The sequence below is a fragment of the Gopherus flavomarginatus genome, chromosome 5 (assembly GCF_025201925.1).
Source record: "Gopherus flavomarginatus isolate rGopFla2 chromosome 5, rGopFla2.mat.asm, whole genome shotgun sequence".
Classification (NCBI taxonomy): domain Eukaryota; kingdom Metazoa; phylum Chordata; order Testudines; family Testudinidae; genus Gopherus; species Gopherus flavomarginatus.
The window spans coordinates 37058044-37081682 of record NC_066621.1 but is presented as its reverse complement, the minus strand read 5'-3'; the positions used below and the strand labels follow the sequence as shown (position 1 = coordinate 37081682).

The 23639-nt window shown below is 51.8% G+C and overlaps 2 protein-coding genes across 12 annotated transcripts in view; one reads left to right on the top strand and one right to left on the bottom strand.

Annotated features, from left to right (window-relative positions):
* The first annotated feature begins 1408 nt into the window (after window positions 1-1408).
* On the top strand, window positions 1409-11325 carry LOC127052569 (uncharacterized). The gene is made up of 9 exons (XM_050956395.1): window positions 1409-1520; window positions 4087-4195; window positions 5905-6031; window positions 7448-7614; window positions 7968-8090; window positions 8437-8516; window positions 8805-8910; window positions 9407-9506; window positions 10768-11325. The coding sequence occupies exons 1-9, from the start codon at window positions 1468-1470 to the stop codon at window positions 10776-10778; spliced, it is 876 nt and encodes a 291-aa protein (XP_050812352.1). The 5' UTR covers window positions 1409-1467; the 3' UTR covers window positions 10779-11325.
* A 3220-nt stretch (window positions 11326-14545) lies between these two features.
* LOC127052478 (zinc finger protein OZF-like) overlaps window positions 14546-23639 on the bottom strand; it is a 62476-nt gene continuing 53382 nt past the window's right edge. For 4 of the 11 annotated variants that reach the window (XM_050956188.1, XM_050956190.1, XM_050956193.1 and 1 more), the window contains 2 exons: window positions 19781-19894; window positions 14546-18543 (listed from right to left, as the gene is read on the bottom strand). In XM_050956188.1, the coding sequence (XP_050812145.1) occupies window positions 16670-18496 (1827 nt within the window). In that variant the 5' untranslated portion in view covers window positions 18497-18543; window positions 19781-19894 and the 3' untranslated portion in view covers window positions 14546-16669. Of the gene's footprint in view, window positions 18544-19780; window positions 19895-21412; window positions 21912-23639 lie in introns of those variants that run through there. The other 7 variants (XM_050956194.1, XM_050956196.1, XM_050956199.1 and 4 more) reach the window with 7 other exon arrangements.

Here is a 23639-nt window from a genome sequence, read left to right as displayed (position 1 = left end):
AGCACTCACACGATGGGGATCCTGACTTCGGGGAAGGGACGCCCCCCTGCCACACAGATCTTGAAAAGGGGAACAGTGACACCCACACACCACAGAGCCTGGAGGGGGGCAGGGGAAGCACACACAGGAGCTAGTTCATGGGATGGGGGACATACCCATATACTCCATTGCACCATTCTTAATGAGAAGAACGGGGACATCCACACAACAGTGATCCTTAAGGGGCTGGGGGACACCCACACACTCCACTATTAACCAGGAGGGACAGGGGCACCAGACACCCCCAGTACTGTGGAGAACACCCACATCCACCGGATTCCTCATGGGTAAGGCAGAGGCACCCAAACACCAGGGATTGTAATGGGGCCCAGTGCACTCACACACCAGGGATTGTTAAGGGTTGAAGAGACAGGGACACCCACACACATTGAGATCACATCCTTGAAGGAATCCAAACACCCCACAGAAGGACCTGGTCTGTTCCATGATGGCAGCCCAGCCTGGGTGAGTCAAAAGTCTCTTTTTATACCGCCACGCACCAGAGATCCTGACTAGGGGAAGAGAGACACCCACCCACCAGAGATCCTTAATGGTCTAGGGTGCACCCACACACCAGGCATTCTTATGGGTAGGAGGAATGGAGACAGCCATACACACTGAGATCACTTCCTCCCAGGAGCCTGGGCCAGACAGGGAGACACAGTCCCCCCTTTACATATCTGCCAAACAACCTTCCTCTCATTCCCTCCACACACACTTCTTATTTGAAGGTGAAGGGAGGGAAACCACATGGAGGATTCTTAACTGGGGAACTTGGGCTACCCACTTACCACCAGAGATTCTAAGGGCAGGAGGAACAGGGACTTCCACCTCTGTAGCATGGGGGTGGGTTGCCTGCCGGGATCATCTGGGCATATTTCACCTGGTCAGTGCCCTGCCATTGCCTTGGGGGGTCCTTGTTCGCTGCCTCTGGCACCCAGTTTAGCCTCCTTCCTGAGGGCTGAAAGGCTTTGATCTATCTAAGGTCTTTGGGATCAATATGTGCACTGTCCTGTGTCATACGGGGGTCCGACTAGCTGAGCTAATGGCCCCTTCTGCCCTTAAACTCCATGAAAACATTTCCCTGGTTTCTCCTTGCGCCTGTCAGACACCACAGGGAGGGGCCCAAGAGAAGATCCTGGACACAGAACTCTGGCTCTTACTTTACTTGGTGACGTCAGCACTTTCCTAGCAAAGCTGCTGCTAAAGCGCTGGATTTGGGGAACTGTTCGCTTCGGTTCAGAGATCTGCCTGCGGGGTGTTAACCTGCCACGAGGAGTGGGAAATGCAACCAGCAGCGGGAGGCATTGGCTGAGCTCCAGGCTGCCCCCGTGTGGCCAAAGCTTAGAGTTTAAAGCTGGCGCTGGGACGGACCTGGAGGCTCTTGCGTGTAATCCTGGCTATGCAGTAGGAGACTGAGCGTACCTGATGCTGGTGTTCAGGACTGCACCCCGGGGTGCTGAGCAGGTGTCTGTGCTCAGGTTGGCCTCTCTATGGTGCTTTCTCGTAAGTTTGGGGTCACCAGGTTCCCTAGGGAGCCAGGCAGGGAAGCTGTGAAAACTCTGGTACCAATTGACAGTGGGACTGCTCTGTGGAGAGCCGCTGTGGCCCCTTCAGGGAGAGCCGGTCTCTCTTTATGCAGCCCCTCCCCCATTCCTCAGGACGAGGGTTGTGCTCAAAGATCCGTGCCCCGTGTTTTCACCTCCCTGTGGAGCGCACAGTGCAAATAACCCTCAGCGCATCAGCTCAGTTCCAGGCTCCACTTCCACCCGCTCAGAGAGCAGAGCTCCCAGGCTGAGCCTGAAATTGTAAGTGGGAGAGTCTGCAACCAGCTGGGCACCGTGGCTGGTGCCTGTGATCCCAGCTCCTGGGGAGGCTGAGGCCGGCAGATCGCTTGAGCTCAGGAGTTCTGGGCTGCAGTGGGCTGTGCCGATCGGGTGTCCGCACTAAGTTTGGCATCAATACGGCGATCCCTGGGGAGCTTGGGGTCCCCAGGCTGCCTAAGGAGGGGTGAACCGGCCCAGGTCAGAAACGGAGCAGGTCAAAACTCCCGTGCCGATCAGTAGTGGGATCACGCCTATGAATAGCCCCTGCAGTGTAGCCTGGGCAGACAACGAGACACGGTCTCTTTTTATACAGACACCCCCTGCAGAGCCTGGAGGGGGAGGGGATAGGAGCACCCAGACGATGGGGATTCTGACTTGGGGGAGGGACGCACCCAAGCAACACAGATCTTGGAAAGGGGAACAGAGACAGACCTGCCCCTCGCCCAGGGCCGGCAGCGCCTCCGGCGGCGGGATCTTCGGCCGCCCCGGTCCTCGCTCTCCCGCCCCCGCCCCCATCAGCTGCTTTGTGCAGGGAGTGAAAGGGGCGAAGCGGCGCAGCACGATCCTACGCGGGGCAGTTTAATACACCGCACGGGGGGGGGTGGGCGCGGCGGGGATGAGGAGTTGGGGGGGAGGAGTCAGGTTGACCCACGGACCCGCCCTTACCAGGGCTCGAGAGGACGGAAGTGCCCCAGGGCAGGCTGGGAGTTGTAGTTCCTGGCTCTTCTCAGAGCGGAAGTGACGGATTGATTGCTCAGACAACTGGGCCCTTCCCGGTGCACACTGGGAAGCGTAGCTCCCACTCACACGCTGCCTTCTATTGGAGGAGGGGCCGTAACTCGTCACTGTGCCGAGCCCCTCCCCGCTCCTTGATTGGTGGAGAGAGCGCGGGACAGAGACTTTGCGCGTGGGGTGAGGCCCCGGTTCCCTCGCCCCGAGGCTTCGCTGCCCCCCCCCAACCCCAGGCGCGTGCTGCCGCCGTTGGGATTCGAATCCCGCTCGCGGCCAGGGGCGGCCCCAGCCCTGGGGAGCCGGGGGGTCATGCGGTTCAGTCCTCGCGGGCGGCACCAGTGGGATCCGCCGCGGCGCTGCTGGGGGGCCCGGAGTGGGGGGGGCGGGGACACGGGGCCGGGGCTGGTCTGAGGAGCGCTGAGGCGGGACGGTGGGTGGCGGCTCCTCACGGGGGGGCCGGGGGCTCAGACACCCAGTTCCAGGTGCCAGGCCCAGCCCCGGGAGCAGCCCCGGGCCCATGGGAGCCGGGCTGGGGGCAGCCACAGGGCAGAGGCAGCGCGGAGTGAAAGGGGCGGGGGGGCGGAGCTGAGCTGCCTGGGAGCCCCACAAGCGGCAGCCTGGGGCCACGGGGCCGGGCGATGTCCGGGATGCACCGGGAAGGGCCCAGTTGTCTGAGAAATCAATCCGTAAACATGGATTCACCAAGGACAAGTCATGCCTGACCAACCTGACTGCCTTCTATGAGGAGATAACTGGATTTGTGGATATGGGGAAATCACTGGATATGATATATCTTCACTTTAGCAAAGCTTTTGATATGATCTCCCACAGTATTCTTCCCAGCAAGTTTAAAAAAGTATGGATTGGATGAATGGACTATAAGATGGATAGAAAGCTGGCTAGATTGTCAGACTCAATGGGTAGTGATCAATGGCTTGATGTCTATTTGGCAGCTGGTAGCAAGCAGAGTGCCCCAGGGGTCTGTCGTGGGGCCGGTTTTGTTCAACATCTTTATCGGTGATCTGGATGACGGGATTAATTGCACCCTCAGCAAGTTTGCAGATGACACTGACGTGATAGATATGCTGGAGGGTAGGGATAGAGTCCAGAGTGACCTAGACAAATTGGAGGATTGGGCCAAAAGAAATCTGATGTCCCATCCCGCGTGCGAGGGGCAGAATCAGTCTTTGAGTTGTCGGTAGTTTAGGGGCTGCAGCCTCTTCACACACAGTCACTTTGTGAACTTCAGAGCAGCCCAGGATCTACCGAGGCCCCGCCCCGCTCACACCTTCCCCCTTCCTCCGTCACTTGCTCTCCCCGACCCTCGCTCACTTTCACCAGGTGGGAGGGGTGCAGGCTCTGGGCTGGATTAACATGGGGGCAAATAAAATAAGGACTTGTCCCTGTGGGGAGGGGGTTTCAGTTGTTGCTAAAGGTAGGGGGAGCTCTCAGTCTCTGTCTGATTGTCTCTTTCTCTCTCTCCCCTCAGGATATTGGGGTTGAGTTTCCTGGGTGAGATGCTGCTGATTCAGAAAAGGATTAGACATTTATATGGACAATATCATCCAAACTTTGCTGGTATACCAAATGTAGAAGAGGTATAAATCCTCATGCTTCAGGATATAAGCCTACCACTAACTGATAGGGGTCAGGAAGAAACTTCTCCTATGGGCAGGTTAATCTATAATTGTTTGGTGTGGGATTTCTCAGACTTTCCTCTGAGGCAGCTGGGCCTGTGACTTGCCCTGAAAAATAGATCATTGGTGGGCCTTTATATTATGGGGTTGATCCTTTTTTGTTTTATGGTAGTGTTTAGATGTCCCAACCAAAATTCAGGGTCCCATTACAAAAACATAGTAAGAGATTGTCCCGTGCCTCAAATACAATCTAAACAAATAGACAAGATAGGCAAACAGTAGGATAAAGTATTATTAACTTCCATTTATAGATGGGGAACTGAGGCAGAGATGAAGGACCAGATTTTCAAAGGTATTTAGGTGCTTAAGATGCAAACAGATGCTTAAAGGTGCTTTTGAAAATCACACCAGCAGGTTAGGTGCGTAACACCCACCGATTTCAATAGGAGTTAGGCGCCAAACCTAACTTAAGCACTACTGATCTATTTCCCATTCCAATTTTCACCAAAACCAGTACGGTTCTGCTCACTAATGCCTAGAATATTCCTGGAATTTTGGAATTGATTGGATGTGGTGTTCACAAGTTCATGTTACAAACAGAGAAATGCCATCAAGTAGAGTGAAGAACTCACATTACTGGCTGATGGGGTGGGCTCTCTTTGCTAACAGCCATTAGCAAGTCTTTCTTCTCCCTACCAGGCAAGTAATTTGCATCAACACAGAAGCACAGACTGCTCACTTAAAGAATCAGAATGGAGACATTCCTGTTCCAACACCTTTGTCTTCCCAACCAGCTGGCCAAACACAGCCACTTGGTTATAGAGCTGCTCAACTTTCTTAACAGCTCTTACTCCATCTGAGACTTTTTCAAAGCTATCCACACTGGCTCTTTCAAAAGGAAGGTCAGTGGATTTTTACATATCTTCCTAACCAGTCTTTAAAAGGTTAAGTCAGTCTGTGAGTTAATTAACTCTTTCTGGCCCTGTCGCCTTCCAATGAGATATTATATTACACCCATAGCGTCACAGGCCATATATGATCAAAACAGTCGTGGCCAGGCTGGGACCAGGCTGGGTCTGGGGCACTCAGCTGGGGCCAGGTAGGGGCCAACGAAGCCAGGCCAGAGGGAGCCGCTCAGTCAGGAATAGACTGGAGGGAGCCGCTGGGCTGGGCCTTGCCATCCCTCCCTGGAGCCCTCCTCACGCTCCTTTCCCCTGGTACAGCCTTTGTTCCAGCTCAGGTGGTAGCTCGTGGATTTCTCATAATGGCTGCCCCATTTGTTCTCTTCCACCCAGATACAGATACAAAAGTGATACATTTATACAAATAGGATGACCACATTCAGTAGATTATAAGCATTGTAATGATACCTTACAAGAGACCTTTTGCATGAAGCATATTGAAGTTACATTATATTCACACTCATTAGCATATTTTTATAAAATCATCTAGAATGGAACATGACAACAGCAAAGACGACGACAACGGAGACACCTCCGAAGAAATGCCCTAGAGCCCTTGGGCCATCACGTTTCAGGAATGTGCATGAGATACTAGGAGACCTGGAGATGGGGGGTGTCCTGCTGGCCGTAGGTCAGTGTTGTGACCCCCCAGTTGCTAGGCTGAGTTTATCTATCTCCTGGCAATAAAACATTGTCTTGTTTTCACAGCCACTTTCGATCTCTTGGCTTCTACCCCCTACCCTGCTGGCAGGGCATTGTGCAGCACCCTTTCCAGCCTACCTGGGTGCAGGAGATCGAGGAAGAGAGCATCTGCCATCCAGCTCCATCCCAGCAAGTGAGTGGAGGTCTCCAGAGCCATCGCCAGTGTGGTGGGAATGGCCCAGCAATAGGGCTCCCAGCCCTTCCCTTGCAGGAGTTTGTTCCCAACATCGAGAGTCTTTGGGGAGGGCAGAACCTGCCAAGTGCTGAACACCCACAACCGCAAGCAGTGAAATCAGTGGGAACTGAGAGCGACTCATCCCTTCTAGGATCGGCACCTTGTGAGCGAACTTTCGTTGAGGACTATCCAGGTTCTGCTCTTTCTCTGGCCTGGGAGGGAGCGGGGCCTTCTGGGGTGGAGGGAGCTGCTTGTCCAAACGAACGGAGCGCCCCATTGCTCTGAAAGAACGAGACTCTCTCAGTTTCACAGGGCCTTATTTGTGAGGAGGAACATTGGGAGCAGCCTGTGCTGTGAGCTGCTGCCAGTGCTTGTGGACGGCAGCCCACCTGCCCTGGGGTGGGGTGTGTGGTGAGGAGGAATTGCCTCAGCAGAGGGGACGTGGGCAGGGGAGCAGCCAGGCCTGTTAATGAGAGGCTGCTTTGAGCCCAGACTCATGGCTGCCCCCCACTGAGTTCCAGGATGGAGCGGTTGAAGCGGATGCTGAGGAGGGAGGCTGGGCAGGTGGCTCTGGAGCCAGTAGAGAGCAGCGTCCGTCTTGCCCAGGAGGAGAGTGGCCCCTCTGTCCCTGCGGGCAGGGAAGAGGCCAGTGGGCAGGCAAAGTGGAGAAGCTCCCTGACCTTCTGGAGGAAGAGAAAAACACCAGCTCCCTTAGCAGGCCCTGAGGCACCTTCTGGTCCCAAATGGAGGTGGCCTCGGATGGTGCTATGTAGGAGGGACCCAGGAGAGGGCGGGAGCCGGGCAGGGTGGCTCTGTGGATTCCTTTCCAGGAAGCAGAGGAGCCAGGAGCCCAGCCCCAGGGCCCAGCAGGAGCCATCCACCAGCCTGCCCACTGAGGAGCCCCCAGCCAGCCCAGAACAGGAGCTGGGTGGCTTCGGCACGGGGACCAGCAGCTCTGCCTATTCCTGAGGGGCCAGCTCTTCTGTGGGGTCTGACAGCCCTGAGGCTGAAGGCTCCCTTTGTGCAGGTGAGGGGAGACCCAGGGGACAGGGGGAAGGACGAGGGCAGTGGGGGACTAGTAACACCCTGTGCCCATTGGGTCACCAAGGCACCAGGACTGAGCCATGGGAGCCCCACTAAAACCATGGGGGTGGCACAGCCACACCCTGTGGCAGGGGATGCTGGGCAGAGTCCGGGGAGCTCCAGCCTTCCCTGATGTTGCGGGGGGGGGGGGGGGGCTGATGGCCACGGGGCCCTGAGGCTGATGGGCCTGAGGGTGTCTCTGGGAGGGGCAGGGTGGGGCCCTCTATGCCATGGGGTTTCTTGTTGAGGATGGGGGACATTGAGCCATTTCTCTACACTGCATCCCCCCAGTGGCAGCAGGGATTATCCTTTCTCCTCCTCTCCCTGGTGCAGAGACCCCCAGTGCCGAGCAGGAGTGGGCTGAGGAGGAGGAGGAAGAAGAGAAGGAGGAGGAGGGTGTGTCCCCTGAACAAGACACCATCAGAGTCATCCAGGAGCACCTCTGGGGCAGAGCTGAGGTACAAAAATCTTTCAGCTGCGCTGCCCCTGAGTCTGCCCTGCCCCTTCTTCCATCCCCACCTACACAGGGGGTCTTGTCCCAGAGAATCCCTCACCCCCAATGGGGGGAACTTCTCCCTTGTTACCTGGCACCCCAAGTGAGAGCATGTGTCTCATGCACGCCAAGGTGTCCGCTCCCCGCAGACACTGTCCCAGTTACAACCCCAGTCTGTGCAGGGCGACGCTGGTTTCGGGAAGCGGGGCGGCTTTCCTTGTCCAACTCCATGGGGTTCCTGAGCCATGGAGCTGGTGTAGGTGGGTTGGGGAGGTCCCTACCTAACTGTCTCTCTCTCTCCCCCCACCCCACTCCTAGCTGGTGGCCAAACAGCTCCGCTTCCTCCATACTCTCCCATGTCTGTGCTTCTCGGCACAGCAGCAGGGGCTGAACACTCTGAAGCCCCACTTCTCCAAAGTGGCCCTCGTGGAGAGCATTGCGGTGAGTGGGACCCCCGTGTTTGGCCCCTGGGGCGAGAGACCCAGAAATGGGAGGAAGAGTTGGTGGGGCCAGAGGGGGAAGCAGAGGACAGTGGTTCCTGGGGCTGGGGAGCAGGGAAGGGAGAGCTTCTGACACCGATCGGGAGCTGGCAGTGGGGGAATTGAAAGGCCGGAGGGGAGGGGGAAGGAAGTTTGATGGATGGGAGGAATGGGGGGCCCAGCTGGTTGGGGGTGGGGGGTGACACTGGCTGTTTCTGCAGAGCACTTTGGCCTTCTCCCTGGGAAGTGCCTGTGGGTCTGTGGGGCCTGAGTCTCACATGCAATTTTATCTTCTTGGGGTCTCTCAGGAGCTGATTGAAAATCTGCCCGTGGTGCCAGAGCCAACCTTCATCATCTCCAGCTTCATGGCCGCAGTTTGCAGCCTCAGGTACCAGGACCGTCCCTTCCAGCTGCCCTAACCCTGGTGCTGATCGGGTCTGGAGCTGGGAGTCCCAGATCTTCTCTGGCCTAGATTACCCCCAACTGTGGCTGTTCACATTCCCCAGCAGAGGAGGTGGGAATGTCCCCCCTTTCCTGGCTGGGGGGTGATTTCACTCCAGTAACGTTTGAGTGGTCGTAGGGAGGGGACCACTGCAGGGGAGAGGGTCATGTCCATGGCAGTGCCAGCGCCACTCCGGTGCTGCCAAGGATAACATGGGCTCCTCTCTCCCCACAGCAAACTGAAGCAGCTGCTTGCCCTGGAGCTGGAATCACACCTCCTGCGGGCTCTTCTTTACACCATCTTCACCATAGGCACTGGGAAGGATACCACCCACTTCCAGGTAGGTCACGATCCTACTTCTCTGACCCAGGAGCAGGAGCTGCCTCTGGTCCGTGCTCCCTTGCTTTGATGGAGCTGCTGAGAATAGGGGAGGGGTGAGCAGAGCTGGGAACAGGCCCAGGACAAACTGGCAGGGACGGCCCCTTCCCTCCAGGGGGGATTGTTACCCCTTTGTGGCTGATCCCAGCCTTCCCTCTCCTCATTCTGTGCTCTGCTGCCTAGACTCTCCCGGGGATACTTCCTCCCACTCATTGCAGTTTGGCTGGTCCCTAGTCTGCTGGGTACCAGGCCCTGCACAGAGAACTGCTAAGGGCAAGGATTAAGGAGCCAGCAGGCATCCGGCCATGAACTCTTGCTAAGTGTCCTTGGAGTGATGTGAATGGGAGAGGCCAGGATGTGCCTTTTGGGTCTGGCCAGGGCTCCCAGAGAACTCCCCTGGTCCTGTGACTGGTGTAGCCCCATGTCCCATGACTGACGGGTGTTCCCTTTTCTTGCAGGCTCTGCACAACATCTATTTACAGAGCCTGGACGCCATGGTCGGGTGCCTGCTCACCGAGACCCCCCCCCCCGCCAGAAAAGCTGCAGCACGTCTTGGAGGTGAGTGAATGGGCTGGTCTGAGGCAGAATTTCCTCTTAACCCCGTGAGACGGCTGCAGAGGAGAGACTAGAAGAGTCCCATTTCCATTGTGTCCTCCTAGCTTGGATCCAAGCAGCCCCATGTTCCCAGAGCTGTCAGTGCAGTGTAATGTTGGGACCCTTATGCCTCCTGGGGCAGGAGAGCAGGGGAGCAGAGGGAAGGAGCTGGGACTGTCAGCCAGAGCTCTGCATGGTGGCATTAAGCACTAACAGTGAAAACCAGGCCTGGCTGGGGCCTGAGAGACTGAAACCCACCCCTGTGAGATGCAGGACATGGGCCTCTGAGAAAAGTCACTGGCTCCTTTCTAGGGAGACCCTGAGATACAGGAGGCGCCTCAGGGAATCAGCTCTTCTGTCCTAGGGACACTGCAGTTCCTGGAGGGATTGTCCTCATGGCCACTCCATCCATCCTACCAAGGCTTTTGCAGCTGGGGTCTGGGGTCCAGGGCATGTGCCTTGATCCTGACGTGCTGTTCATGGATCAGAGCACATGATCTGAGGGTTCAGAGCAAACAGACCAGCCCCAAGACCGACCATTGTCCCAAGACAATGACAGCTTGTGCCCAGTGGAAGACAGGGTCAAACAGCTCGGCTTCCTCCATGCTGTCCCACGTCTGTGCTTCTTGGCACAGCAGCAGGGGCTGGACACTCTGGAGCCCCACTTCTCCAAAGTGACCACGCCATCAGGGGCTCATTCACCTGCACATCTACCAAAGTGATATATGCCATCATGTGCCAGCAATGCCCCTCTGCCATGTATATTGGCCAAACCGGACAGTCTCTACACAAAAGAATAAATGGACACATCTGACATCAGGAATCACAACATTCAAAAACCAGTAGAACACTTCAACCTCTCTAACCACTCAGTGACAGACTTGAAGGTGGCAATTTTGCAACAAAAAAACTTCAAAAACAGACTCCAAAGAGAGACTGCTGAACTTGAATTAATATGCAAATTAGATACAATTAACTTAGTTTTAAACAGACTGGGAATGGTTGGGTCATTACACTAATTGAATCTATTTCCCCATGTTAAGTATCCTCACACCTTCTATGGGTCATCTCAATTATCACTTCAAAGGTTTTTTTCTCCTGCTGATGATAGCTCATCTCAATTGATTGGCCTCTTAAAGTTGGTATGGCTACTTCCACCTTTTCATGGTCTCTGTATGTATAAATATCTTCTTTCTATGTGTTCCATTCTATGCATCTGTTGAAGTGAGCTGTTAGCCAGTGAGTGGCCCATCGAACGGACACTTAATTCACAACGGACCATGGGAGGTGCCCATCTACACTGAACGGACTTTTCTGTGAACGTTCCATCTGATGTATCCTGCAAAGTAACCATCCTGCAATGACTGAGCAAAATCGGTCATGGATGGGGACTTGCCCATGTGACTCCAAGCTCCCATCTTTCACCTGTGATTTTCCACTAGCTGTGCTGAGGACTTTGAAACAGTGGGTCTCCCTTCACATGACAGAAGTTAAAAGAGGCCCTGGAAACATCTCCACTGTGCCTCTGTCCTGCTTCAGCCTCTTTCCTGCTCAAACCTCTGGACTATGGACTTATATTAATGGGAGCATCTAACCAAGGAAGAGGAACTTCCAGTGATTTGGAAGCACCCAAAGACTTACCAAGCCAGCAGTTTATTCCATCACTGCTATAAGCCTGAACCAAAAACTTTGCAATTATTGTATTTGATTACTTTAACCAATTTTAATTCTCACCTTTCTTTCTTTCTTTTTATAAATAAACCTTTACCATTTAGATACTGAAGGATTGGCATCAACGTGATTTTTGGGAAATATCTAAGTTATCTATTGACCTGGGTGGGTGGCTGGTCCTGTGGGATCAGAATAGCCTCTTAGTTGAAGACATTGATTTTAAAGAACCACTCATTTCTCAGTCTGGTGTTTTCGGTGCTAGTACAAGGACTGGAATTCCCAAGGAAACTGCTTTCGTGACTTCTTGTTAGCCAGTGTGGTGAAGCAGAAGTTTCCTTTGCAGGTTGAAGGGGAAAGGACAGACATTACTCATCTAATCGTAACCACATTGAGACGTTGAAGGGAGCAGAGTGAGGATTTGCTACTAGCAGTAATCCAACCCAATGGGGAGGAGTTAAATATAAAGAAGAGGGTCATGTGGAGAAGAGGGTTTGCTCTCAGAGCCTTGGAGAGAAAAGAAATCTGCCACTTTTTCTCTGTGAACTCAATTTGCTTTTTTTTGTTCCTTTCCCTTACAGTAAAGATACAGAGAATGGAAGTGGTTAAACTTCTTCCGAGGCAATGAATCACTTGGCTTGGTTTCCCCTCACCATTGCCAGTGCAGACAGGAGGGACAGGATTTGTTTTAAATGAGTCATGGACAGTGGATATTTTCTTTGTTTTCTTTCTAAGCATTTAGCTCGGGGGTCAGCCACACAGCCCAGTTAGTACTGAGGGAGAAGTATTAATTAAAGGGCAAAACCCTTTCTTAATGCAGAGTTAAGATTGGCTGGTGCAATATCAGCCCCTTGCAGAACCTCTGCAGCCGCAAAACTCAAACTTCTGAAAAGCAGGAGATGCAGTTACAGTTGCCTGCACCACCTTCATCCTGTCCTCTGTCAGCAGCATCCCTTTAACACACACACATATTTACTCTGCCAACACCCTGCTGGTTGAAATCTACAAAATGTTCACTACCTTTTCCAGCCCCTCCAACCAGAGCTCCAACTCCATCTTGGCCTGACGAGGCCCAACCCCTGGGCAAACCAGACTGGGGTAAGGATTGGACAGGGCCATGAGAGTGACTGCATAGCAAGACCCCTGACCCCTACTCAGATCAGCCCCACCTCACTGATCTCTCCTCACTTGGACACACCGCACCCCTCCCCAAATTCCTGAAAGCCTGGGTAGGGGAGCTTATTTTCCCTTGTGATGGTCTGAGCTCTCCCTCCCGACCCGGCCACAGTTGGAGCTAAGATAGATGCCCCCTCCATTGCTCACTTTTGGGAAACACAGTGTTAATGTAGACGAATCTGATAAGGCTCAGACATGGAGTGACTGATCTCCATTCACATTCTCCACAGTTCCAGCCCCTGTTGCTTATTGAAATCAATGACTCAATATCCCAGTTTCATGTTTTACTAACATGAACAAATAAAACCAAGAACACACATTGCTAAGGCTAAATGACTATAAATACTACACAGCTAACGAAGGGTTAAACAACACAGTGAAAGTTCAGGTCAAATCAGTAAATCAACGAGTTACCTAGGATATTGCGTTGGAATCAAGTCGTCAATTTAGTCAAACCGTCAGATGAATACAGCAGAAAATCAACTTATAAATCCTAGATCAGCAACCCAAGGAGGCAGGTGCATATTTAGTGATGCCAAAATCCCAATCAGAGGTTTTCACCCAGGCAGTGCATCCTACATTCAGCCAGCTGAACATTTCAATACCGAAATCAAATTATTGCTTATATTTAGCCCACAGCCTCCAAGCGAATTAGTTTTCTCCTTAGATTTCACTATTGCATCACTAATAATAGAAAAAGGAAAATAAATGGCAAAGATTACGAGGGGTTGGATCTCTGCAGCTCTTCGGCTTTGGAGTCACATGGAGCAGGACCTGTAGCTGCAGTTGCGGAACTAGGTACTGGCATAGCTGGCCCAGCACTTCGGGCTAGCAGGTTTTTCAGGTACAGGAGACCAGTGAAGGCTGCACAGCCTGTCACCGTTGTGCTTCATTCCCTAGAAGGGATCAGTCCTGGGATCCTGGAAGTCAGTCTCTCTTAGATGACTTACATAAGAACACAAGACAGGTCATACTAGGTCAAACCAATGGGCCATCTAGTCCAGTGTGCTGCCTGAGAGTGACCAGTGCCAGGTGCTTCAGAGGGAATGAACAGAACATGCTTGTTGATCTGAAAGCTGAAGGACTCCCACCCTTACCTTTTACTTTATTGTAGATTCCAGCTTACTCCACCTTACCACACCTCTCGCGAGGTCTCTGGGCAAATCAGGTAACAACTTATTCAAAGATTACAAAATATAAATATATAGAATATCAGGGTTAGAAGGGACCTCAGGAGATCATCTAGTTCAACCCCCCTGCTCAAAGCATGACCAATCCCCAGTTTTTTGCCCCAAATCCCTAAATAGTCCCCTTAAGGGCTGAACTCACAGCCCTAGGTGTAACAGGCCAATGCTCAAACCACTGAGTTATCCCTCCCTCTTCCTTCTCTTTGTTATAGTTCAATATATTTTAAGTGACAAAAGTGGTAGTAAAAATTTGCTCTCCAGCACAACATGAAGCAACATCAGAGCAACTGGGAACAAAACAATTTGTTGATGACCAACAATTGCTTTGAAATGGGGGAACAGTATAACGGTGATGCTCAGGGTTTGTTTAGACTAGGAAAAGTGATCGAGTTTAGGTCAGGTCAAGGGGAAAGCTAATACCAACCACTGCACCTGGGCTGCAGCTGCACTACAACTATAATTGTCTGTTTACACCAAGATCACTAACTTGAGCAGCCAACGCCATGTACAGCCCTAGTGGATGGAAGGCCCAGGTAGTTTTTGTCTCAGTGTAGCTTGTTGGGATCAAGCCTCTCTTCCCCACCTAGAGCTGATGAACATTCCTAGCTGAAGGGACACACACTCCTACGACTCAAAAGGAAACAAGTTGATAGAAAAGATCACAGGATTGACCTCAAAAAAGGGTGAGCTGCAAAAAGCAGAAGCAGGCAACTCATCTGCGAGAGCTGAGAGACCACGGTGAAGATGGTGTGAAGATCACTATGTGGGGAATTAACAAATGTGATTAAAAAAAAAGTCTCTGGCTAACCCTAATCAAGGCATTTATTACAGTTCTCTCTCGTGTGGATTTTATGAGGTCTAATAAGGCTTGAGCTCTGATTGAAGCTTTTCCCACACTCAGAGCACATGTAGAGTCTCTCCACCATGGATTCTCTGATGTGTGAAAAGCTTTGAGTTATAACTGAAGCTTTTTCCACACTCAGGGCATGTGTAGGGTGTCTCTCCCATGTGGATTTTCTGATGTCTAATAAGGCTTGAGCTCTGATTGAAGGTTTTCCTAGGCCTGGTTTACACTACGAGTTTATTTCGAATATAGCAGCGTTAAACCAAATTAACGCTGCACCCGTCCACACAATGAAACCCTTTATTTTGGTATAAAGGGCTCTTAATATTGATATCTGCACTCCTCCCCCATGAGGGGAGTAGCTCTGAAATTGGTATTGCCATTTCGAATTAGGGTTAGTGTGGCTGCAATTCGACGGTATTGGCCTCCGGGAGCTATCCCACAGTGCACCGTTGTGACCACTCTGGACAGCAATCTGAACTCGGATGCACTGGGCAGATAGACAGGAAAAGCCCCAGGAACTTTTGAATTTAATTTCCTGTTTGCCCAGCGTGGAGCGCTGATCGGCACAGGTGACCATTCAGTCCCAGAATCAAAAAAGAGCTCCAGCATGGACCATACAGGAGATACTGAATCTGATCCCTGTATGGGGAGATGAATCTATTCTACCAGAACTCCATTCCAATAGATGAAATGCCAAAACATTTGAAAAAATCTCCAAGACTATGATGGACAGAGGCCACAACAGGGACTGGACACAGTGCTGTGTGAAACTTAAGGAGCTGAGACAAGTGTACCAGAAAGCCAAAGAATGAAATGGACACTCACGGAGGGAGGGGCAACTGACAACTGTAGCTATCCCACAGTTCCTGCACTCTCTGAAAACCATTTGAATTCTTGGCTGAGCTCCCAAAGCCCGAAGGGTCAAAAACATTGTTGCGGGTGGCTCAGGGTATATGTCATCAGGCCCTGGACCCTCCCTCTGTGAAACCAAAGGGAAAAAAATTGTTTCCCGCCTTTTTTCAATGTCACTGTATCTCTACTGGATGCTGCTGGCAGACGCAATGCTGCAGCGCTACACTGCAGCATCCCCTTCCCTTCCCTTGCAGACAATGCAGTATGACTGATATCTATCATCGTCGTCCCATGACTGCTCCTGGTCAGCCTCGGTGAGGTCGGCCGGGGGCGCCTGGGCAAAAATGAGAATGACTCCCTAGATCATTCTCTTCTTTAAGTTTTGTCTCCTGGAGATTCACTCCTGCCTGGAATATCATAGCAGCTGGAGGCTGCCCTCCCCTCCCCCCTTTGATCTCTGCTTGCAGAGGCAATAAAGTCAGTGTTGTTTCAAATTCATGCACTCTTTATTACTTCATCACACAAATGGGGGGATAACTGCCACGGTAGCCCAGGAGGGGTGGGGGAGGAGGGAAACAATGGGTGGCATTGTTGCAGGGGCACCCCCTAGAATGGCATGCAACTTATCATTTCTGCGGGATGTCTGGGGCTCCGACCTGGAGCAGCTGTTTGCCTCTCTGGTTCTTTAGTAGGCTTGCCTGATATTCTAGGCAGGACAGACTCTCCCTTTAGACAAAACTTGAAGAAGAGAATGACCTGGGGAGTCATTCCCATTTTTGTCCTTGTGCCTCCGGCTGACCTCACCGAGGCTGGCCAGGAACACCCATGACAACAGCAGACGGTACAGTATGACTGGTTACCGTCATTGTCAACTTGCAAGGCAGCAGATGATACAGTAGAGCTGGTAATCCTCCTTGCTGATTTGCAAAAGGCAAGGGGATGATGCTGTGTAGCGCTGCAGTACCACATTCATTAGCAACATCCAGTAGACATATGGTGACAGTGAAAAAAGGCTGAACGGGCTCCATGGTTGCTGTTATGGCGTCTGCCCGGGCAATCCAGGGAAAAGGGTGTGAAATAATTGTCTGCCGTTGCTTTCATGGAGGGAGGATTGTCTGATGACATTTACCCAGAATCACCCGTGACACTGTTTTTGCCCCATCATTCACTGGTATCTCAATCCAGAATTCCAATGGGCAGGGGAGACTACGGAAACTATGGGATAGCTACCCACATTGCAACACTCCAGAAATCAATGCTAGCCTTGGTACATGGACGCACACTGCCGAATTAATGTGCTTAGTGTGGCCACGTGCACTCGACTTTATACAATCTGTTTCCAAAAACAGGTTTCTGTAAAATCGGAATAATCCCGCAGTGTAGACATACCCCTACACTCAGCTAATCCTTAGGGCATCTCCCATGTGGATTTTTTGATGTTTAATAAGGTTTGAGCTCTGATTGAAGCTTTTCCCACACTCAGAGCATGTGTACGGTCTCTCTCTTGTGTGGATTCTCTGATGTGCAATCAGGGTAGAGTTCTGATTGAAGCTTTCCCCGCACTCCGAGCATATGTAGGGCTTCTCACCTGTGTGGATTCTCTGATGTGTGGTAAGGGCTGAGCTATAACGGAAGTGTTTTCCGCACTCAGAGCATGTGTAGGGTTTCTCTCCTGTGTGGATTCTACAATGTGAGATAAGTTGTGAGTGCTGACTAAAGCTTTTCCCACACTCAGAGCATGTGAAGGGCATCTCTCCTGTGTGGATTCTATGATGTTTGATAAGGTTTGAGCTCTGATTGAAGCTTTTCCCACACTCAGAGCACGTGTAGGGCTTCTCTCCCGTGTGGATCCGCTGATGTGAGGTGAGGGTTGAATTATCAATGAAGCGTTTCCCACACTCAGAGCATCCATATGGTTTTTCACCTGTGTGGATTCTCCTGTGTGTGATAAGGTTTGAGCTCTTATTGAAGCTTTTCCCACACTCAGAGCATGTGTAGGGCATCTCTCCTGTGTGGATTCTCTGATGTGTGATCAGGGCAGAGCTCTGATTGAAGCTTTTCCCACACTCAGAGCATGTGTAGGGCGTCTCTCCTGTGTGGATTCTCTGATGTGAGATGAGGGCTGAACGATGAATGAAGCGTTTCCCACACTCAGAGCATCCATAAGGTTTCTCACCTGTGTGGATTCTCCTATGTGTGATAAGGTTTGAGCTCCGATTGAAGCTCTTCCCGCACTCAGAGCACGTGTAGGGCATCTCTCCTGTGTGGATTCTACAATGTGTGATAAGGGCTGAGTGCCGACTAAAACTTTTCCCACACTCCAAGCATGTGTAGGGCGTCTCTCCTGTGTGGATTCGCTGATGTGAAATGAGGGCTGAACTATCACTGAAGCGTTTCCCACACTCAGAGCATCCATGAGGTTTCTCACCAGTGTGGATTCTCTGATGTGAGATGAGGGCTGAATGATGAATGAAGCGTTTCCCACACTCAGAGCATCTATGAGGTTTCTCACCTGTGTGGATTCTCCTATGTTTGATAAGGTTTGAGCTCTGATTGAAGCTTTTCCCGCATTCGGCGCACGTGTAGGGTGTCTCTCCTGTGTGGATTCTATGATGTGTGATAAGGTGTGAGTGCTGATTAAAGCTTTTCCCGCACTCAGAGCATGTGTAGGGCATCTCTCCTGTGTGGATTCGCTGATGTGAGATGAGAGTTGAACTATCAATGAAGCGTTTCCCACACTCAGAGCATTCATAAGGTTTCTCGCCCGTGTGGATTGTCTGATGTGCGGTAAGGTGTGGCCTCTGACTGAAGTGTTTCCCACACTCAGAGCATCCATAAGGTTTCTCACCTGTGTGGATTCTCCGATGTGTGATCAGGGCAGAGCTCCGATTGAAGCTTTTCCCGCACTCAGAGCACGTGTAGGGTTTCTCTCCAGTGTGGGTTCTCCAATGTGTGAGAAGAGTTGAGCTCCGATTGAAGCTTTTCCCACACTTATGGCATCTGTAGCGTGTCTCGTCCAGGTTGATTCTCTTGCCTCTAATAAGGTCTGAGTGGCTACTGAAGTTTTCCTCTGGCCTGTGCTGAGTCTCACAGTCTTTCGCTTTTTCTGGGAGTGCACAACTCCCGGAAACATTCCCTTTGGATCTTCCTGCTAATGTTCCATGTGGTTCTACTTGTTCAGCATCTTCCTGCTGGGGTTTCTCCTCCTCATTCTCACTCACCATCCCATCACCTGATGGGAGATAGAGAGAATCCAGACATAGGTCACCCCCTATGCCGGAGAGAAAGGAATCTCAGAGAGAGGAATGGAAAAGGGATGAACAAACCAAAATACGTGCAGGAGAGATCAAACCTATCAGGATCTGATTTTCCCCAAACCCTTCCCCAGAGGAGAGAGGAAGGGATCAGTTTTGGTCTGTATCTCATGAGATCATTCAGAAGAAAGTGAGATTGGGGAGGGACCTGCTTCCAGTTGTCAGTCAGAATAGGTGGGAAGCCATGAGTGACATCTGCCATGATTCCACATCTGCAGAGAACAATCCTGAACTTGGAGAGCTCAGGAGGTCTTTGTAGGGCATCCCAAATGTTTTCTGTATTCACAGACAGTTTTTGAGTTGGTTTAACCAATTCCTCACGGTAGCGAGGCCAAGTGGCCTCCCTCTGAACGGGAGAGCGAGGGACCACTACACTTCCCTTGGTGGGAGGAGCCAAGCCTGCCCCGCCTCCCTTGCCAGAAATGCCGGGGCTAGGCCGGAAGTATAAGAGGCAGGCCCTGCAGCCCAGCTGGGGCAGAATCCCCAGAGGAGAAGGACACTCCGGCCGTGCTGCTGTGCCCAGGAGGGGAACTTACACCTGGCTGTCCCATAGCCACAGAAGTGGGAGACCCCGACAAGGACTAGCCCAGACTACTGGCCACGGTGTACCGCAAGGAGCCTGAGGAGCCCTGGAAGAGAGAGGTACCAAACCCCAGGGAGGCAGGAAGTGGTCCAGGGGCAGCCACAGAGCAGCCGGCTGTGGAGCTGGGTGTAGCTCTGTTCGCATGTTGTGGCTGGATCTGCGCCGACGCAGGAGCAGCCAATCCTGCATCTGCCAGCGCCGTGGGCTGGGACGTGGTGGAATAGAGTGGGCCCACGTCCCCCTGCCACCCCACCCTGGGGTAGCTGACTTCTTACACTGTGCAGGGAAGCTCCTGATCTGAAGAAGGAGCCTCCCTTACCAGCTCCCTTATAGACTGTTGCTTTGCTGGCTACCTGAGCCCCGCCCAGGCTAAAGCCAGCCGTAAGTCTGTTTAATTGCTGGCAGCTTGAGCCTCCCCAAGCCCAGGCTAAAGCCTGGCCGTGACTTTGTGGGGCTGGGAACGAGAGGACCTGGAGGGCCTTGCTCCACCTCGGGTGGAGACAGGGGCCCTAGACTGTCCTGCAGCTTCGTGCCTGGGCCAGACGAGCTCAAAAGCAACTAGATCGAGTGGCCTCCTTCTGAGCGGGAGAATGAGGAACCACTACTCTCACCTGTGCAGGCAGCTCTCGGGAGCACTTCTTTCTCAGAGCCCTGGAGGTATTGGACCCACGGCTCTTCCCCTCCTTCCAGCCACGAGGTCACATTCAGTTTGGAAACTGGAAACTCTACTCCAGGCAAAGAAAAGAAGGGAGGTCAGTGGAGTTTGTGGGATACTTGTCACAAGGAATAGTCCATGGCTTTAAGCCCAGCTCATTTTTAAGCAGTAACATCCCAAGGCCATCTATTCATTACCGTAGTGCCTAAGGACCCAACTAACAGTGCGTCCCCATTGTGCTAGGCAAAGTACAAACCCAGAATAGTAGCTGTCCCATGCCCTGAAGAATGTACAATCTAAATAGACAAGACAGACACAGAATGGGGGAAGGGATAGAACCCACTGTTAGAATAGAGATATTCAGGCCTGCTTTTAAGACTTTAAGACCTTAGGTGTATTTTTAGCATTAGCTAGTGACAGGGGCATAAAACAAAGAACCAAAATCCCAGTATGCCTGTGTCTGGGCCTTCTCTCCCTAGGAAAGTCTGAGCCCTTGTTCGTAGGCTAAGGCCTTTGGCGAAGCAGCAGGGGCAGCCATAAGCTGGGAAGTGAACGGTCACATCCTCACCTCCAAAAGCCATCACACTGAAATAAGGTGGAGTTGGGCTGTTAGGAAGACGATTCTGTCCCAATAGTGCCCATCACCACCAGATAAAGAAACAGATCTTAAGAGAGCATCCGGTCTGGCAAGAAATCCCTTCTCAATGGTTGCGGTTGTGAAACCCTCATTTCTGTATGTTTTATCTTTATGGCCCTCACTTTTCCATTGTTAATCTGTCTGGTTCTCTAATTGTTTCTGTCTGCTGTACAATTAATTTTGCTGGGTGTAAGTTAATTAGGGTATTGGAATATAATTGGCTAGAGAATTATGTTACAATATGTTAGAATTGGTTAGTTAAATTTCAGTAAAACGACTGGTTACGGTATAGCTGAGAATATTACTGTATAAACTGGGGTCAGACAGGAGGGGGAAAGGAAATTGGAATCATATTTGTTATGGGGGGGTTACAGGGACACAGGCAAGGCTCTGCGGCATCAAAGCTGGGAAGGGGGACGCTGCATAAACGCTCTGCGGCGTCAGAACTGAGAAGGCGGACACTGCGGAACAGACTCTATTGGCGTATAGAGATAAGCCCGACTAGTGTGAAGGGCTTCGGAATCTGCTTGCTTGGAAACTAACCCCAGTAAACATCACTTTGTCTGCGCTTCAGACTTCTGATCCTTTGCTGCTTGCTGTCTGTGTGATAAGAACCAGGAAAGTGGGCGGGGGAAGAGAAAGCCCTGTAACAAAACTGACATGACCTGATAACCAAGAGGTAAGCCTTTAAGGAAGGCTTTAATACACTTTGGAACAGATCAGGGATTCCCACGAGTACTGATGAGGGGGCAATGGTAAATACACATTTAGATCCTTTTCTTGTTTTATATCTTTCCCTCAAAAGGCTTACCCTCTGGCGCACTGTCATGGATCCACAGGATCTGTGCAATACCCTGGCTTTTAAACAGTCCTTGGGAGGTGCCCCTTGAGTGCGCTAGACCCCCACGGGGTCCCACTCTTCCACAAGGATAGGCCATGTAGCTTCAACACCTACGACTGAGCCTCTGGCTTCAACACTCCTATTTCAATCTGTGAGCTCTGCCCAGCAGGTCCAGCTGAACGACACTCCTGTGCAGAGACTGTTCCTCACTCATGCTTCGATGCACCTCAGCAAGTTTTTGCTGTGACACTGGGCAGACTTTTAAAACACAGCAGGGTTTATTAGTCAACTGAAACATAGCATTGGAAAGTCCTTAGATTAGCACAGAGATGCAAAGATGACAATATAGTCCATACTGGCCAATGCCCTTGAGCCATGCTGCTGTAGAAAAGTTTGGTTTCCTTTCACTGTGCCTGTCCATTTGTCTTCACTTCAGTAGAGCTCCCTGCGTCTGCAAACCCAGTTCTTCCTGCTCCCAAAAACATAACAAGTCCATAAACGCTTCACTTGGCCAAGCTGAGATCCTCCCATGGACAGGTGACAATTATTCCCTTGTCTCTGTCAGGTATTCCATTGATGTAGGTTGGCCCAGCCAGTCCTTAATGACCCACCCATTCATATCACCCCATGACAGCTACGTGACAAAACACCTCATGTCTCCTGCTTTCTAATCATAGCAATCCCAATCACAGAGGGAAACTGAGGTGTGTATTGGCATCATAGAAATATTGCCAAAATTCCCACCTCTATCACACACACACACACAGAGCTCACAGCCCTTGGAGAGAAAGCAAAGCACAGGAACTGGAGGTTAGTCCAGTGAACACAGTGTAGGAGAAGCTGCAATCCTCAAACCTGGTCAAAAAGGAGAGGCATGTGGGTCCCTACCCACAGAGAGGGGCTGACTAGAGGCCTGATACCCGAGAGGCCATTCCTTGAGCACCCCATGGAGGCAGGTCAGAGGCTTGGCTGTCCCAGAACTGTGATACTGCAAAAGCACATTCTGGGGAATTAGGAAATCTAGTGATTCAGGTGTAATGGGAGGGAGAATTAAACTCCCCCAGTGAGAGGAGAAGGCTGGGGAATTAAACACTGACATTCAGGAGCAACAGCCTCTAATTCTTCCGGAAAAGGAAAATGTAACAAACAAGAACTGGGCCACGCAACCTCAGGAGGGACAAGCTCAAAGATCCAAGAAGCTGGAGAGAAGACAGCTTGTGAGAGAATCAAATGGGATTTTTGCAGTTGTGAGCTGGAGCCAGTTCGCACCAGCTCACAAGAATTGGTTGTGAAATTTAGAAACTACCGGTTGCTAAAGAGGCGGGCGGGTGGGCAAACTCTGGTCTGCAGGTCATATCCGGTCCGCGGGACCGTACTGTCTGGCCTGCCTGAGCTCCCAGAGGGGGAGGCTCCCCTCGTCGCAGAGCGACAGCGTGCCGAGCCACCAGCGCAGCTCTTGTAGCTTTGAGCGGCATAGTAAGGGGGCCAGGCCAGGGCTGGAAGGAAGTTGGCAAGGCCCCTGGGGGGAGGAAGTGGGACTTCTGAGGCTCCCCCCCAGCACTGGCCCTGCCTCCACCTTCCCCCATCTAACTCCCCTGTTCCCTGTCTCCTGACCGCACCCCCAGAACCTCTGCCCCATCCAACCCCCCCATCCCGTTCCCTGTCCCCGGGACTCCCTGCCCCATATCCAATGCCCCCCGGCCCCAGCCCCTTACCATGCCACTTACCCCCGCCTCCCCCCTCTCCCGGAGCCTCAGTGCACCGCGTCCAGGAGCCACCCTGGACAGCACTGCAGCAGTATGGCTCCAGCGGGGCCTGAGCTCCTCCAACTCAGAGCCATGTGGTAAAGGGGAGGGGCTGCGAGCTCCAGGTCAACCGGTGGGAGCTCAGGCCCTGCTGAAGATACCGCCACTGCAGCACTGTCCAGGGACGTTCGAGGATGTGGCACACTGAGGCTCTGGGAGAGGAGAGAGGCAGGGAAGCTGATAAAAACCCCATACAGAAGTAACCGATTATGTGTATGCTGCTTGGACTCTGGAAGGAAAAGTTTTTAGGCATAGGCAAGAGATCCCCAGCTGATTAGCCTGTGTTAGTCCTAAGGAAGATATAGAGCTTGCTTATTATAGAAGCTTCTATTACCTTTTGAAATTTAAGACTGTAACTCGTCTGCATCTATATGATCACCTGCTTTAACTTTGTAAACAACTCTCATTGCCTTTTATATAAATGTTAATACAGGTTATTACAGGACTGGCTACAAGTCTGTCTTTGCTGTGATGTCTAAGCGTACGTCTACCCTACGGGATAAATTCGATTTAACATAAACCGGTTTTATAA

What these genes read in the sequence shown, in the direction of transcription:
- LOC127052569 (XM_050956395.1), top strand. Translation starts at nt 1,468, where the DNA reads ATGCTGGTGTTCAGGACTGCACCCCGGGGTGCTGAGCAGGTGTCTGTG. An exon ending in GAGCAGGTGTCTGTGCTCAG is followed by an intron (nt 1,521 to 4,086) that starts GTTGGCCTCTCT and finishes CTCTCCCCTCAG; the next exon opens with GATATTGGGGTTGAGTTTCC. An exon ending in GCCGCAGTTTGCAGCCTCAG is followed by an intron (nt 8,517 to 8,804) that starts GTACCAGGACCG and finishes CTCTCCCCACAG; the next exon opens with CAAACTGAAGCAGCTGCTTG.